This window comes from Rhinolophus sinicus, linkage group LG04 (genome assembly GCF_036562045.2).
Source record: "Rhinolophus sinicus isolate RSC01 linkage group LG04, ASM3656204v1, whole genome shotgun sequence".
NCBI classification, from domain to species: domain Eukaryota; kingdom Metazoa; phylum Chordata; class Mammalia; order Chiroptera; family Rhinolophidae; genus Rhinolophus; species Rhinolophus sinicus.
Window position 1 is genome coordinate 8,109,938 of NC_133754.1, and position 18,380 is coordinate 8,128,317.

At 41.9% G+C, this 18,380-nt stretch overlaps 1 protein-coding gene across 6 annotated transcripts in view; it reads right to left on the reverse strand.

Annotated features, from left to right (window-relative positions):
• The window catches only part of DGKH (diacylglycerol kinase eta), a 165,129-nt gene that overhangs the window by 72,992 nt on the left and 73,757 nt on the right, over nt 1-18,380 (reverse strand). For all 6 annotated transcript variants that reach the window (XM_074329334.1, XM_074329332.1, XM_074329336.1 and 3 more), the window contains exon 4: nt 17,481-17,561. In XM_074329334.1, the coding sequence (XP_074185435.1) occupies nt 17,481-17,561 (81 nt within the window). The remainder of the gene's footprint in view (nt 1-17,480; nt 17,562-18,380) is intronic.

The following is an 18,380-nucleotide window of genomic DNA, read 5'->3' on the forward strand; positions in this document are numbered from 1 at the left end:
CTTACCTGTGGACAGGTCGCCGGGCTCTCCGAGCCTCAGTCTCGCACATGCAGGCATCCCAACAGTAATTCACAGCTCTGCACACAGTGGGGTGGGTTATGAGACAACCCAAGTAAAGAATTCAGCTAAGTGTTGTTACAAAGCCAAAGCTCAGTCGTGGTAGTATCACAATTCTTCCTAGCGCTGACAGAAATGAAGTATATGTCTACAGATTTCTTCTGCAGTGTATGTCTTTTTTGTGTGTAAGTGTGGTCCAGAGACAAAAATAACATGAACTTAAGTCAGAAATGGAGACATTTTTCCAACAAAATAGTCAGGGACTAGCAAACCACCAAAATAGGAACAATCATAATGACCTACTTCCTAAACAATATTAGGAAAATATCAACAAACAAATCAGGAGTCATTGTTCCCCCTTAATGGCACTGCACCTGACCTTCTCCAAAGCAGGAATGTAAGACGTTGGTAAAAGGCTTACGTAGGAGCATCAGACTCCCACAGCACAGGGAGCTCAGCACGCCATCTCTAGTAGGTATGATGCCTAAACCATTCAAGAGAAGCGGCTTCTCATTGTAACTTAGCTTTTTGATTCTGCAATGAAGGAAACCCTGCAATCTTCTCTGGTAATTTTAAACGTCCAACATCTTTTTCTGTGAGGAAATTCTTATTTCTAATCTAAAGTTCCTCAGAACTGATCACATGTGCCCTATTGCAATCTTTCCTCGAAAGGCTGCTCAGTGCGTATGAATTTTTATTTCAGTCATGGCAGTTCAGGATTAATTACTAAAGAAAGCTTATTGTTATCTTTAGTAATTAATCCTGAACTGCCATGACTGAAATAAAAATTCATATGCAGTGAGAAGCCTTTCAAGGACAGCAGGATAAACGGAAAGCTTAGTTGTGCTATAATAATTTTTTTATTGTCCCTATTTATTATAATGTAGGGGACATAATCAGGCTTTTGTTAAAGTTGAATCAGGTATACTGATGTCTCTTTAATTCTAGGCTTGCTCTGTCTTCAGTTGCCAACTGCTCAGTCTTAATATACCTCTTCCATCCTTCCCCATAAAACCTATGTCCAACTCATAAATTACGTATGTTGCTTTTTGTTCCTTCTTCCTTTATGGAATGAAATAAATCACTTTGACATCTTAAATGTGCCAAACTGCAATGTAGTCATGTATCTTAAGTGACTAGTTTGAGAGTAGAAATACTCCCATATTTCAAAGAGTACACTGGGGATTTCAACACCTAAGAGCGCAGCTCCTCATATGACTGCACCTGAAATCAGCCAAGAGTTTTTTCAAAACGTCCACCCCTGCTCCAAACCAGACTTGGTGAATCAAAATCTCATTTGGGGGCACGCGTGGCTAATTTCAGATGCAATCTGCAGTTTGGCAAGGCTACCCAGGGGGTTCTGATGCACTCCTGTTTATCAACCATGGAGGGTAGTAGAAGCCCCCAACTTTCCCAGCAGTAAAGGCGGGATCTTGTCTCAATGATGTAAGAAAGGGCTCTTAATCTTTACGGCTCCCTATCTTCCTTTCCAGCACCCTTCTGCTCCCAGGTGTCCAGCCAGGGTCCTCCCTGGGCCCTAATAGTATTCCTTTGCGTGGGACCAATCTGAACTAGCCTACCACCTACAGCACCCCACGTGCTGCAACATAGTCACAAAATGATGGTCTCTGATGTATTTGTTTGGCCATCCCGTGTGAACCCTGGAGTGCTGTGTTATAAAACCACCACAGCATGACAAAATTAAAACCCATCACATCAGACAGGTGCTTTGTTCACTCACACAACAAGCAGCTTCACGCTGTTTCCTTCAGGTGGCGACGTCCTACACTTAGATTCCCCTGGGCCCCCGCCAGTGGTTGAGTTGGCAGGTCCTATGTAGACTCTCTGACTCCTTTACCTTCTGGGGTCGATATTTCCCTATTTTATCACCCAGTTGCCTCAAGCACCATCTGTTTCCTAAGATGACAACTACTGACCTAAAAAGTCATTTTATCCCTGAGGTATTAACAGATGGTAAAGGTTTAATGCATATTTTCTCCCAAAGGTGCTTGAATTTTAACAGAAGACTAAAAAAAGTGCAATGCCACAGGAAATGTATTTCTGGCAGCAAGACCAAAGAAAGTTCCACAGGCATTTTCAACAGGGAGTATAATTTAAATCAACAACATAGCAGAGGCTTAGGTTAGGAGGAGACCTTATCATACTGAAGCAATACCATGAATATACATTTTCCAGCTGTGAACACTGTGGGACCTGCATGAAGTGCTCACGGAGACAGAGGGGGACTTCCATGAAACCCAAAACACAAATCCCACAATGCCACATAACTTATAAAGATGTAATAATAGACTAGTGATAAGACTGAGGTCGACAGGTAATTTACGCACGAGCAAAACCTCATTATCACCCTACAGGTGACACGTATGAGGAAACTCCATTCTGCAGGCAGAGCACAATCCCAAGTCTTTTTGCTTGGTAGTTGAACTAATGTCTCCCCTATTCCCTTTCAAAATGATCTAATAATCTTCTCAGGGGTCTGTTTGGAGCCATGTTTAGATTTATACACAAACACACATACAAGCCTTTGCCGCAAGTCAAAAAGGATCTTTCAAAATCATTCCACACTTTTGGTTTTGGCTGACTGGTCATCCTTCTAACTGATGAGTCATTTTAGCTGAATAATCCCTACTGACCTTAGCGGGCGCCCCTGTACTGTAGACTAGGAAGTGTCAAACGTCCCCCCAGGCCCTCAAAATAAAGAGGAGGCATTAGTCACGACTCGAGGAAGTCCGCTCCAGTGCTCTGATTTTCCTGCCTAAGGAGAAGTTCTAGGTCATCTGCATGTATTATTTAGTTCAAAACTCAAACTATAAATGCTCACTACGTACACAGTATTTCCAGAGGATCTCACATTCTAAAAAGCAAATCTGTCCTGTATTTAAATTTAAAAATAAAAAATACTCTACACTGTTGAATAACTATGATGTTACCTGAAACTACTATAATATTGTATGTTAGCTATATAATAAAAATCTTTAAAAAATAAAAATAAAATAAAATACTCTAAATCACAATTTTATTGACTACTATTTGATAAACAATATTAAATATTAATAAGTTTAACAACACAATAAAATAAAGACACGTAAGTTGGCAGAATCCAATCCAAACACGTTTCAAATCAGCAGGTGAATTCAACATTATATAATTTACATTTTAAAAAGGTGACAGAAAGCAGTCTATTTAACACCTTCCTGGAGCTACTATCTTGTTTTAAAGCTTTGCTTCCGAGTAATGATCCTAATTGTCATTTCCCAGAAGCCCCCAGCTCACCAGAGAAACAAAGGTAGGAAGACACAGTGTAAACAGCCCCCACCACCCCTGCAGACTCTGTTCCCTGCCCTCCTCTCCCTAGAAAAACAACACTACAAAGCTCTTGGAAAATCTACCCAGAGAGGCTTTCAGTGCTACTTGTTGGGGTGCTCCATCATTTATACTCATGATAACAAACCACTGTTTCTTTGAAGACTAACAGTTTGGATCGAGGTCAGTATTAAAAACCCTGAAGTCTCTTAATACTCTTACAGTTCAAACTACGGATATTCATGTTCAGTCATTCTCTTTACATTAGTTTCCTATTGCTGCCATAACAAACGGTTGTCTCACAGATATGACGGTTACAAGTTTAACATCAAGGTGTCTGGAGGGCAGCGTTCCTTCTGGAGGTTTTAGGGGAGAATCCATTTCCGTGCTTTCTCAGCTTCTGGAAGTCGCCTGCATTTCCTGGCTCACAGCCCCTTCCCGCTTCGCTGCGGCTTTCTGCTTCCACAGTCATGCTCTCTGACTGGAATTCCTCTCACCTCCCTGTGACAAGGGCCCAGGGATCAACCACACTGGGCCCACCCCAGATATTCCAGGCTAATTTCATCTCCAGACCCCTGACATAATCACCGCTACAAAGTCCCTTTTGTCATATAAAGTGACAGTCACGGTCACAAGCATTAGGTAAGACATGCCCACCACTGGGGTTCATTAGTCAGCCTACCATGCCCAGAAAAGAAACAAAAAGACGTAATTATGACTTTTGATACTGTAGTCAAGAACTGGCAAGTCAAATACACCTGTGATCTATTTTCTTATTATATTCGCGATTTCAATTAGGATGCACAGATGCAAACAGCTTTTCTTCAAAGGAACTAACAATTCATTAAAAACAGGTCACTGCGAGACTCCTACACACCTTACATGTTCACAGTGCTTTGCTGTCAGTATGGCCACATGTATTATCTCGTTTATCTTCCATATGGCTGGCCTGCACGAGACACGACAAGGCATTGAACTTGTTTAAAACTGCAAACTTGGGAAGCAGGAGAACCAGAGGCGACAGTCGGCTCTTGTAGCTTCACATCACCACCTCTCTCCCCTGTGATGCCAGACGAGCAGGGCCTGCATCCCGCTGCCTTCCTGTGGGTCCTGGACCCTGCCTGAGGTGTACCGCACCCCTGTGCTGGGACTGGACAGAGGTCGCTCTAAGAACAACTGTCATCCCAGCAATTACGTCCACAGAAAATAAAAGAATAGAGATATAGAAAGCATCAGATTAGCAATAACAAAACAACATTTCCTGGAAAAATTCTCAAAAGAATGAAGCCATGCAATAATAGCTATAACTGTATCTTATTACTAAAAATAATACTTGGTTCATGAAAATTGGTTAAAAAAATCTAAACATTACTGGTCAGCATCCTAAGACCAGACCAAAATCAATTAACACTTAGACTGACAATGTAAAGCAAGCGTATTTCACAGCTACCAAAGGTAAGTCAAAGAATTCAAAACCGAAAGGCAGGCCACACAAATCAGCTGCATAATTCTACATAGTTTGCAAACTGACATCATCCTTGAAAAACAGGCAGAAAATGCTGCATGTGCTGCTTTTTCTCTCCTTAAAAATAATCAGGGCTACTGTACAGTCATATCGCAATCCTCTAAAAACTTGTACATTCTTTAAAGGTAAGCAAGAAAGGAAATGCAAAGGTACTGGTAAAATTAATAATAATAATAATTTAATTTACTACAGTAATGATGATTTAATTTACTGCAAACCAGGCACCTTTGGATTACAAAATATTGACAACAAATGCAATCATATATAGCACTGTATTTGAAATATTACGTTGTACATGGGAAACTGGGAGGTTTTTTAGTATTAATTGTAATAACAAGGACCACGGTGATTTCAGAAATTATTTATGTAGGCTGCCACACACACTTCCACTGTAAATTGGCAGTGAGCATTAGTTAATGGACACATTAAAAGTTTTGCCTTTCATTTAGTAGTTTCAGACTGTACCAGGGATGGGAACAATGCATTAGCTGCATTCCCCTGACACAAGCTCTTCTGGTTTATAACCGTAAATTGCTTTGTACAGGGCACATATGTAATGGGAAATTTCAAAACAAAACAATTATCTTCTTTGCACCGGTCACCACAAAACTAAAACATTTCTGAAACCTAATTTTTCCATTACACCATAATCACACTGAAGGAACAGAGAAGATATTTAACTATGCTGAAATTTTAAAAGAGTCATGAAAATGATACTAAAAAAGTACTTCAAGCCATTTTAATAGTTTTTAAGGCATCTCTCAATTGCCCCCAGACATCACCAGGCTAGCTCACCAGCATTTCAAATTCACAATGTCTTCATTTCGCTCCCCACAAACCTGCTTTCACTCTCATTTCTACCCTTAATTAAAGGCATCGTTATGCACCATCCTCCCTATTTCAACAACTCCTGTTAGTTTCCTCCTCTCCCTTCTCCATTCCCTCTGGCCAGAGCCTCCCAGCCTTTCCCACAAGCTCTCTCACCCATCCCTTCCTTCCCTCCTCTTACAGACAGTCTGGTATGTACCCTTGTCACGATCTCCAGCAGTGCCCACATTGGGCTTCCTGCCAAATCCACCAGTCTTGTCAAACGCACCTGATAGGAAGCTTCCAGAAAGAGCTCCTAGGCAGCATTTAAAAATTTTTCAGTAGTTAATACATATTTGTGACACAAAAATCCAAAATGTGTTTAGAATGAAAAGTATGTCTCCCTCCTAAGCCTGTCCCCAGCTACTGAGTTCTCTTCCTGAGTCAAATAAATACTTGTCAGCTTGTGTGCATCTCTCCAGAGATCTGTGTATCTCTGTGCATACACGACAAATATGGGGTCTTTTGAGGTTTAAACGTGTGTGATTGCACACACACGGAGTCAAATTTTATACATGCACAGTGTTCCACATCTGGTTTTTCCCACTGAATAAAATTCGACGTTTACTCCATGTTGTTTTACGTAGAGCTGATTTGCTCTTTTTCAGGGTCGCGTAACATTCCAGTGTGTGACGTCGTTCATAATTCATTCCAACTAGATCTCTAACTTTTACATTTGGATTGTTTCCAATCTTTTGCGATACATATCTTTGTGCAATAAATATCCTTACCCATATGTCTTTGCACACACAGTACATTTCACTAGTCCTGCTGATTCTGGATGATGTGGACAGCGAGGTCATGGATGAATCTAAAAACTTGAAAGAACTTTCGTTACAATCTAGCCTATAAAGTGTGTATCTTGATCATATTGTGTTAAAGCTCGGGTGAACATCTTCTAGAAGTTTTTCAGGTCATTTTGAAGGTGGTCACGCGAGTCCGTGCTGGTGGGCATACTTCCGGCGGTCCTGCTTGAAAAGACACACACCCTGAAGACATGCACAGGAACAATGCTTCCCTGCATGCACGCACGCACATCTCTGCCTTCTTACACAGGTCCCCAAAGTGAGACACTGTAGCTGCTTTATCCTGACAGCTCTTGTCACAGTATGTGCCTAACGAACAGGGCAGCTCTAATAATACTGCTGAGCAACTAGGAAAATTAATTATTGTTAGTGTCCTTCATGGACGGAATTCTGAAAAAGACAATGGCCACAGTTTGTGGACAAATCAGACCACGGCGACCAAACACTCAACCCAGTGCTCTTATACACAAGATACCATAAAACATACATACAAACACACAGCGCACAGAACACTGTCACTCTCCTGCTTGAACACTAGTGGCAGGCCTGTGTGATTTCTGGTTACAACCCTGGGAGCTTTCCACTGTCAGATGTGCATGCTAAACCGTGTTGGGCTAATATTACAAAGCATTAGTGAAGTATAAAAGCAACCCACTTGCAGAAACAAGAATCCCACCAGCTGATCCCGACACACCATGCCACCTGGCCATGCCTGGCGTCTGGGTCAACGGAAGACATCCCTCAGGCTTGCTGCAAGGGGCCTGAGGAAGTTCTGATCTCACGGCACCATTTGTCATGTAGCCACACCTACTCTGTGATGTTGGCTGTTATCAGTTTCTTGCTACTAATCTGTTTTTCTCCAAGATTGAAAGACCATCTTCTGCCTTGAGTTCCACAACAGTAGGCACAGCTTACCAGCAGCTTCTGAAAGCATCCTAAGAGAGCTGGCTGGTCCTTCCCAAGCCCTGATCAGCTAACACAACTTGAGCACCAGAACTGCCCCAAAGCCTTCAGATTTGCTACCAATAGTGAGTCTCATCCTACGACAATGAACAAGGGAGGGGGGGAAAGGGGGAGGAAGGGAGGGAAGAGAGAGATGGAAGTGGGGAGGGAGGGAGGGAAGGAGGAAAGAAAGGGAGAGAGGGAGGGACGGAGGGAGGGAAGGGAGGGAGGGAAGAAGGAAGAACCTCCAACTGGATAGCACTCAACCTATCTGTTGTCGATGAAAAGATATTGCTTTGGACGTCCCGTGTCTGTTGCTCACTAGATTGTCATTTGTCTCCCTTAACTACAAACCTACTTTTGCCTTCATGCACTAAGATTTGGTCTCGGCAAAGTTTAAATTGGGTCCAGAGACCGCAAAAATGTTTAAGGCAGAAACTACTAAACTGAAAATCTCTTTCCTAGCCACTTTATAGTCAGGCTTGCAAACAGCTCTGGGATTCTCTGGAGAGTTTCAGCACCATGGCTGTCTACTTCCCAATTTCTTCACAGGGCACCAAAGAGTCGGGCTTCCTGAGATCTGGAACATCAAACTTCTTAGAAAGCAAGACTCCACCCTGTAGTCAGCACAGAACCCACACGGTGCTGACACTCCTCAGGGTTCTGCTGCTGCAATCAAATGGCCGCGGGCTGTCAGGCCTTCTTCTGACAGTCAGACACGTATGGTGGGTGTTTTTTTAAATAGTTTTATTGCCAGTAGTTTATTTTCCCATATAGGCCCCTATCCCAGGTATCTCTGGGAGACAGGATGTCACCTTTCATAGGGTCTGAGGCTTCCTTCTGTACCACAAATGGGTTTCGGAAGTCAGAGCTCATCTAAATGGGCGGGGGACTAAAGGGCCTTGAACTAAACACCTCAGCCAGGAAAACACCACAGCGAAGGCCAGGTCAATCCCAGAGCCCTTCATGGGTGGGACAGTCAGGCTGGCCAAGAGGAGACAAGCCTTCCGTGGTGGCCCCTGCAGCTTAGAAGCCTCTGCGTCACTATCGGTTGGTGGGACCAGGGTGCTAGTTCAACACTTGAGCAATTGTTGCCTGTGTTCGTGCTGAATCTCTCAGGAGAGAAGATGGGATCTAGAAGTTCAGTCCACAGAAGCACAGTCGCCGTCCCAGTCAGAGCACCAGCTCAGGACCATCTGGACGGAGCTGCGAAAGGCCTAGTATGAGGAGCAGCATGTGAGTGAAACGCAGATGTGTAAGTAGCCCTAGCACAGAGGCCGCTGCGCACGTGGCCTCCACTGGGAACGACAGCACAGAAAGGTCACTATGAAGGTCAGCCCTCCATCACACAAGGTTAAAGCAGGCCAGGCTGCACACCTGGACGGCAGTCTCCCACTGGCCACCCACAGGGTGCCTAAGGAACATCCTCCCAGGCAACCAGCTGCATAAAACCCTGGCATCTGGACTCAGGGATAAGCAGGTCTACACAGTCACCATATTTTGGGCCCCAGAAATCCTGGCATAGGGGGCGTGTGTGTGGGGAAGAGCAGATGAAGCAGGCCCAGGGGATTCTGTCTGTGGAATCTGGAAGGGTCTGGACCTCAAGCCCCTAAGAGAGTTTGTAATCCTCTCCCTTCTAATCTGCAGTGGGCCCTGTGACGGCACAGATTCCAGTCCCCTGGGGAGGCAAGTCCTTGTTTTTCGTATCCCAAGAATCCTATTTCAGGGCCACATACTTTAAAGACAGGGGCCTATTCATGGAGGCTTTAAAACTTTTTACAAATTCAGTCCTTAGAGGCCAATTCTTGTTATCTACCACTGCATATCCAGAAGCTGGTACAAGGTCTGCTACATATAGCAGGCTCTCAGTAAACATTTGCTGAATGAATGAATGTCTAAGGGCAGGCCCAGAAGTGGAAGAGGGTGTAGGGAGTGGGCTGTGCCATAGCCTGTGGGAGAGAAAAAGTACTAGAAGCAGCAGATTGAAGGGTACTGGCCACATTGTCCCTGAGTCCTGGATCTTCAGAAGACCCAGACAGGTGAGGAGAACGTGGAAATGCCAAGCACAGCAACTTACACGGTACCCTCCTGCACCTCCAGGGCACCGTTCTTTAGATGGTGAGCCCACTCTCCCAAATTACTGGCAGTGTCTATTCACACCACGACACACCCTTGGACCAAACTGATCTATGTGCTGACACTCCGATGGTCTGATTATGCAAACAAAGCCAGGTTCCCAGAACTCCAGGCTCGCCAGAATACTCAAGGGCATGCTCACTGGTTCTCGACTACTTAGGAAAATCCATTTGAAAGTTTTCTGGATGGCTACTAGTGAAGGCGGAGACAAGGCAAGGCACAGTTCTCTCCTACCCGTATCTTACATCCACCCCAAGACTTAAGTCTGGCTACGAAAGGACCACTGGTTCCTTACCTCCTAGGACTTTGGTCTGAGGAAGTTCATGATAGCTTTAAGAGGTATTTCTCTGGATTATATTCTCGGAAAAGATGTGATATCACTAAATGAAAAGATAAATATGACACATCCGCAGAAACAATGATATTTCATTTCTAAAAGCCTGATGTCTAAGTTATAGAAAAAAGGAATACAAATTTCAAACTTATAAATAATTGGCGTTCGTAGTATAAAGCCATCTAAACTGTACATCAATTTTAAAAGGCAAAACAGCCACTCAAATTGCATTAATGTGGTATCATTGTAAAATGCTATAAACTATTTTAACCAATTCGAATGTAAAAAACATGAGTTTTGCCAATATCAGGCATCTAACAATCATGTGGGACCACTGCAACAATTAACGACAGGCAGCAATCAGGCTTGTAAGACTTACTTTTGGCATAAAAACAGTCTGGGTCATGATATAAAGATTTCACCAAGGATACAAATATTTACAGGCATATTACAATTCAACGTCATTGGGGGAATTTAGAAAACTGTTCTCTAACCTAAAACTTGAAATGCCATTTTTCTCCCAAAGAAAAATTAGTTTACAAATAGCATTCATTTATTCATTCAACAAGGCACACTCCTTCATTCATTTAACAAATATCGGTTGTGCTTCCCCTCTGTGAAGGCCCTGCCTTAGCCACGGGATTCGGGGGTGAAGATGGCAGTCTGTATCACCACCTCCCCTCAGTCCCTCCCACATCCACACACCATGCAGAGATCTCTCCCACAGCATCTGCGAAGGACGTCACTTAGCTCTGGCTATAATGAGACTGGGTTTAAAGTGACCAGCAGGGCGCTCAGCCAACTCTAATCCCACTCCTGCCTGCCTATTCCCAACAAACCCCAAGGGCTGAGAGCCCCAAATTCTGTACAAGCTGTGCGGAGCTACTAGCCATCCAACCTTGAGAAACACTTCCGCTCTCTGAGCCTGAGTCTGCTGAGAACTCTCTTCTTGAAGGCCCCTTGCGGTTCACAGGGAATGAGGTGACTAGAGAGTTCCAACAATGGGCAGAGCTTACCTCACAAGGGGCCGTTCTATCAGGTGACTTAACTTATAACGCGGTCCTCTCCGTGGAGCTGAAACTGTCCCCCTGTGAATTTAACCACAGGTCTCTGTCCTGCACGCTGCAGTAACACAAAACCCATCTACTGCCTCTTTAACATGATAATCCTTCAAATATTAAAAAGACGGTCACATTTCCCCCAAATCTTTAAAATACAAAGTGCGTTTTAACGCCAATCAATCCTCAGCCCTCTTTATAACACTGGTTACCACCCTCTGTGAGTTCCTTAGCCAACTTTTCTATTTCAAATGTAGTGCCCCAAATATAATGTAATAATATTCAACGTTTTTAGTATGACTGGCCCGTATCACAATAGACTGTGGTAATGCAACATGAGACCGTGGCTGACTTAGAGTGGAACAGACAACTGAACACATAAAACCCAATTAGAGCAAAACGATCAGAACCACACTCCTTTAAAACTCCCCACAAAAGAGTTTTAAAGGAGAGCAGGAGAGCAGAATGGCCACGGGCACAGCTGAGACCAGATGGCACAGGTGGGCTCAGAATCTAGCTGTTTACATGGATTATTAGATGTCTCCGGTTCCTGTAAATGGGGAGCATAACACTTCCTACCTTAGGACTGATAAAACGAATTGATGATATATCAGCTATAAAGCATTTAGAAGGCACATAGTAGTTACAGTAAACATTACCAAATAAAGTAGGCAACTTATTTATCTCAGTGATGAGTTATTTAGGTGATTATCTAAATACCTGTTGTGTGATGTGCATTCATGAATGATATGAAAAGAATAACTTTTTTTAGTTAGTTTCTTTGTAACTCAACATTGAGATACTAATTGATAAAAGTAAACTGACACTTTCTTAGGCTCAAAGGATGTGATATCTCTCTTAAGAGATCTATTACACAATGACTGCATCACTTTCAGAATCTTTTATGATGTAAGAGTACGTTCTCTTTGTTGATTGGTCTGTTTTTATGTATATTTTTTTAAAACCTCATCAGAAAGAGCATAACCTAATGCCAATCAACCTTCAGTCACGTCTGCTGTGGCCAGTGACCCTTGAACTAAAACGACTCTTCGCTCCAGTGCTCACTGAGTTCTAAAAATAAGCGCTCGCACATGTATCTGTGCTTCATACAACTGAGTGGGGCCAGCATGGATGTGCCGTTAACCACGAGATGTCACACACACACTAGACTTACACACTCACACACTTTCCAGCTCACTAGAGATGCTAAGGGTGGTTAAATAAACCAAATAAATTACCCCTGTGTTTCTTTCTACTTCGAAAAAAAAATGCTACTTTCTTTATAAACTTCCATCAGAAGTTTTAACAAGGTCAATACAAAAATTTCTTTAAAATGATGACTCATTTGTTTAACCTTCATTAAAATGTCAAGAAAACAGTCATTTGAACAGCAGGCTTTGAAAGCTTGATGTATACCACATGATTGTGAGGACGTTCAAATCATTAAAGAGCTCATCTTTAGCAAACAACTGTTACCTAACTAGGAATGATTGTAACTCACTCATTACAGAGACTGCTTTTCCCAATAACACTTACTAATACCGTGTTTCCCTGAAAATAAGACCTAGCCGGACAACCAGCTTGAATGTGTCTTTTGGAGCAAAATCTAACATAACACCCGGTCTTATTTTACTATAAGACCTGGTCTTATATAATATAATCTAGGACCGGGTCTTTTATTAATTTTTGCTCCAAAAGATGCACGAGAGCTGATTGTCTGGCTAAGTCTTCTTTTTGGAGAAACATGGTACGAGTTAAAAGTGGAAATACATCTTCATATTCACTACACCTCTGAAAGATAGGTGGGATGAAGTATTTTCTCAAGATAAAAGTTCATCCACATTCTCCTTCAAAATTCCCAAAGTTTGGGGAGACTGGTTAGCTCAGTTGGTTAGAGCATGGTGCTCTTACAGCAAGGTTGCCGGTTCGATCCCCACATGGGCTACTGTGAGCTGCGCCCTCCACAATTAGATGGAAACAACTACTTGACTTGGAGCTGATGGGTCCTGGAAAAACACACTTGGAAAAAAAAATTCCCAAGCTTTTAGGAGTTTGTAACATCAGTCAACAGAATACTGTGTGGTAGGAAAGAGCCCTGGATTGAACATCAGGAGGTCTGGGATCCCCTCCCAGAGGCACCAGCATGACAAGGGGAAAGCAAGTCTTTTCTGTGGTCTGATACAGGAAGAACATTCACAGATAGCACAAAGGTGCGTTAAAGACACAAATGTAAAGTGAAAGTAAAACTCAAAATAACATACAGATATCAAGAAAATAAAAACGAAAATGATTTTAAAAATGAATGAAAAAAACTAAGAACGTATTATAGAGTTCACAATTACAGAGAATGCCGTGGTAGAAATTAAACTACAAATAAATTAATGATGAACATTAACCTGAAGGTTTATAAAATGCCAATGAGGCATCTGGGATTGTCCTTCTCCATTCCCCATCACATCACTGTCACCTAACATCACAGAAAATCTTTCAGTGTCAGTACGTTTTACTGTTGTCACGGTTGTTAACTATTGCAGAAGATACCTGCAAAGCCACAAACTCAAACCTTGGTTAAAATTAGCCCGATTTAAGAGAATTAAAAAACGTGTATATATATATATATATATATATATATATATATATATATATATATATATATATATATGTATACATATATATACAGAGGGTGCTAAAAAATGTATACACATTTTAAGAAAGGAAAGAAACTATTAAAATTGTAATACTCAATATATAACGATAACAAAAGATGAATACAAGTCACGTGTGACTTCTGCAAGTACAAGAGGTGCTCAGAGTGGTTCCCATCAGCGTCCAGACACTTCTGATTATGGAGAACTACTGCTTGAGCAACGTTGACCAAAGTGTCCACTTGTATACATTTTTTTGTAAATTTCAACAAAATATTTCAACAAAAAGTCTTCTCATGCCTAAAAAAACTTCCATCTTTTTAATTAAATCAACAAATACTTCTGGATAAGGTAATATGACGTAAAAAGATATGACACAGTCTTTTTCCTCAAGGAGGTTATAATAAAATAAGTACTTAACTTATATAAGTATCCCACCACATGCCTTTCCATGCTTTTAAGAGTAACTCAGTATTAATATTCTTTATTTCAATCCCTATTAGAATATCACTAACCTGTGAGTGACATATCTAGTAGATAAAGCCTGTTTTGTTTTTCTCGTAAATATGTTACTCAATTTTCCCCATTATTTTAGCTAGCTGTTAGTTAATTTGAAATCCACACAGGCTCTGATATACAATTTTTCTTAAAGAAGATGTGTAATTAGTTGAACCCTGATATAGCAAGTTCTCTAAGAAAGGTTCAACAGGAGCGACGGCATGCAGAAAGAACTGTACAAAGGATTTAAATAAACTCTCCCAAACCCAAGCTTCTCATTCCTTTTACCTTTATCTGCTCCAATACTCTAGACCAGGGGTGTCCAAACTTTTTCAACATTTTTCACCAAGAGCCATATGCGGTAAAATACACAAACAGCCAGGCCACTCATTCGAGGTGAAGTATGTATTGCCTCACCTGGTTTATTTAAGTAAACTAAATATATTTTTAGAATTTGCTACTGGCCAATTAACAATGGATTGCAGGCCGCCGTTGGCCCGCGGGCCGCAGTTTGGACACCCCGGCTCTAGACTTTGTCTTCATCTAAAATTACTCCATCCTTCGAATCTTAAATGTTGGAACCCTCTTTTAGATTAAGCTCTAGATCCCTGTTGGGGGAAAGCCTTATCTCTCCCTCCCCCATGAGTCTCCATAAAGGGGGGATGACTAACATTTACTCCCCAGGGAAGGCGAATGGTTTAGTCTGATTGGTCAATCACCCTACCTCTGACCCCCTTCACTTGGGAGGAAAGAAGAATAAGCAATGTTTTGACCTTAGGCCTCCACCAATTTATCAGAAGTTCTGTATTTAGTGGTTATTGGATCCTGTTCAGCCATTAATAAGCTGTCCCTTAACCATTTGTGTTTCATTCCGAAAACCTGAGAACTCACAGGGGGAAGATAGATGAGTTACTGATCCTCCGAACACCCAATTATCCCTTTATCTTTCTGTTAAACCTTCCCCATCAACCCTGGATCCATTCAGTTGTTGTCCTCTATCCCCATCTTAAAGAAAATGCTCTAGGCCTAAGAATGAAGAGCACTGCTAAGCTTGATCTCCAATCTTCGGCAGACACTGTGACACTCCTTACTACCTGGTAAATCTCCTACAGGTCCCTATTCAGTTTCACTTCTCATTTTCTATAGAAGCTACTCCAAATGCTCCTAAACTCTTACTCATAGCAGATGACCTTGTCTTCAATTTCACTGAGAACAGTAGTATTTGGGTTTGCATTACATGAACTTCCTGCCCACACCTACACCCATCAACTGTCCGATGCTAATCTCTTACCCTGTGCTCTGGTTCTTTTGCCTTTCAGCTGACTCAGCAATCAGGCTCCATCCTCATTCTCTCTCTTTCCTCAAGCTTCAACTTTTCATTCTAACAATGCTTTCCTCTCTTCTTATAGACACTTTCACAACCCACTTTAAAAACAAAGCAAAAGAACAACAAAAGAACCAACACTCTCTCTTCAAATCTGAACATACTTCTATCTGTACTTGTTCTCCTTTAAGGAGCCAAGTTGTAGGAAAAGTAATCTACCCTGGCCGCCTTTGCCTTTCCACTCTGCATTCTCAGTGCTGCCTAACGCATGCTACCCCACTGCTGAAACGATCCACTTCAACGTGACCAAACGACCTCCGGGTTACCAAATTCAACAAACGCTTTCCATTTCTTCCTCTACTTGACCTCTCAACAGTATTTGATGTTTAACAACTTCCGTCTTGAAACTCTTCCAGTGGCTTTTTATAGCATCATTGCCTCCTGATGCTCCTTCTATAACTTCAGAATGCTTTCTCTGTCTTTATTGGTCAAACCTTACATTTAAAAATTTTCCCAGGATTCTATTCTTGGCTTTCCTCTTCTCAAACTAAACTCTCCCTGGGGAGTGGGGGGAGGAATATTTACACCATGAATTATCCCACGTACCCATCAATCAATAAGATGAAATCTGAACTCATCTATCCTTCCCCCAACCCCCTCCCATCAGCGTTTACCTCTATCATGGCACTGCTCTCTATTTGTCTATCTGTCTTTCTTCCCTGCCCTGGCATACCTAGCAGATGGACATAACACACTGTTGTCACCAGTGGTGGCTTCCAAGAGCAGGGACTGGGCGTGTGGATGGGGGCAACTACAGAGCAAGAGCAATGCATCTTAGAGGACCTAAGGAATATGTAGTTACACAAATAACTGCAGATGAACTTCACTGAACTGCACTGTGAATACCTTAAGGGAAGTAACATTTATTTATTCATTCATTCATTCATTCATTCACTCACTCACCCACTCACCCACCCACCCATCCATCCATCCACCCATTCATCCATCCACCCATCCATCCATCCACCCATCTATCCATCCATCCATCCATCCATCCATCCACCCATCCATCCATCCATCCCTGAATCTCTTAGGCTTAGCACAAGTACCTGGGACACACTGCTCAATCCACAGGACACTAAATTCACATTTTACTGAATCAAAGAATTAGATAGAGGAAGAATGGAATCTGAGATATGCCTGAAAGAACTGGTTGGGTTTCAATAGCTCTAGATGGAGGCGGAATCATTTAAGTCAGAGAGGATGGGGAAAGCATAGGCACAGACAAGAACGCTGGTCTGGTAGGGTGCATAAAGACAAGTAGTTATCAGTACCACAAGAATGCTGAGGCATGATTTTATAAGACTGTAAGATGCGGCTGCAGATGCAACTTGACAGGCAATGACAAGCCAGTGACGTATTCTAAGCAATGGGATTTGCAACTGGAAAAGAATTAACTGGAACAGAGGACACGTCTTAAATAGCTACCAAATGAATGACCTAAGCAAAAAGAAATGACAGCCTGAACTAGAGCAACTACAGTAAAAGTAGAAGAGAAGAAGAAAATATTATTTATGAGATTGAAGGTAAAGACCAAACTTTTTGAGTATTCAAAGAACAATGGCATTAAAGTATTAAATTTAAAAGCGGTGAAAAATTTAAATCATTAAAATTAATAGGCCTAAAAAAAGGAAAAGAAAAATGTGTATATATATATATATATATACACACACACACACACACACACACACACACACACACAAATAGTAAAAAAACAAAACAAAACATTTCATACACTGGCTTATTGACCCAAACAAATCATGAAGGGTGTTGGGTGCCAGGGTATAGAGTGGTAAGAACTCCAACCAGCACACCTGACACACAGTTGGTAACTGAAGAGGGCATCCTACATACGGAAAAGTCATTCTGTAACTTTCGGGTGGGGAGCTAGAACATAACCGTACCGTGAAGCTGTTGTTAGCATTCTTTGTGCTTGCTTCCGCTACACTGGCATCTGAGAGGTCAACTTCATCAAATATCAGAGACTGTTAATGAAAAAGAACACAAACAGAGTAAATGAAAACCGAACTCAATGCTCCTCAATAACTTTTTTTTTTTTTTAATATCAGGTCATGACTATAAGCCTATGTCAGGAATTCGGAATAGAAAATGGAGAAAAATCGAAGTTAGTGATACTTTGTGAGTAAAACCATAAAGTACAACCAACACATAAACCCCAAACTGAGAAGGACTTTAAAGAACCCCAGAAGACTATTTCAATGCAGAACGCTCTGTGCTCTGTGGAAGCACAATTCCTGGGGAACTAAGTGTGACACACACACACACACACACACACACACTGGGCAATATCTCTAAACCTTAGATCGACTTTGTCAGGAAGGCAGAGGCAGCAGCACCCAACATCATCATTCCCACATTCGTTAAGTGAGGACTGAAAAGACTGACTCAGGTTCTGGAGACACACCGAACCTTCTGAACCTTCCTTTCCTCATTTATAAATGTGTTCAAGTGAGATGGTGAATGTGCTCTGCGAATATAAAACGATGTTTCTTTTATACTCTTAAAAGTGGTTTCAATCAAAAAAGTTTCAGTGGTAAAAACTCCATAGAAATGGGATCTTTAAAAATGTACAATTCAGAGATTCGAAAATTCTAGTAAATAAATACATCCTTCCCACTGAGTCATGTCGGCGTTGTTCACACTCATTCAGTGTCTTCCAGCAAGGCAGGTATAATGCTCCTCTAAAGTGTAGGAAAAGGGGCCCCTTCTCTGACAGCTTCAACCCCCCCCAAGATCTCCAGGGGGTTATGCTTCAATCCGACCAATCTGACTGTACAACTTGT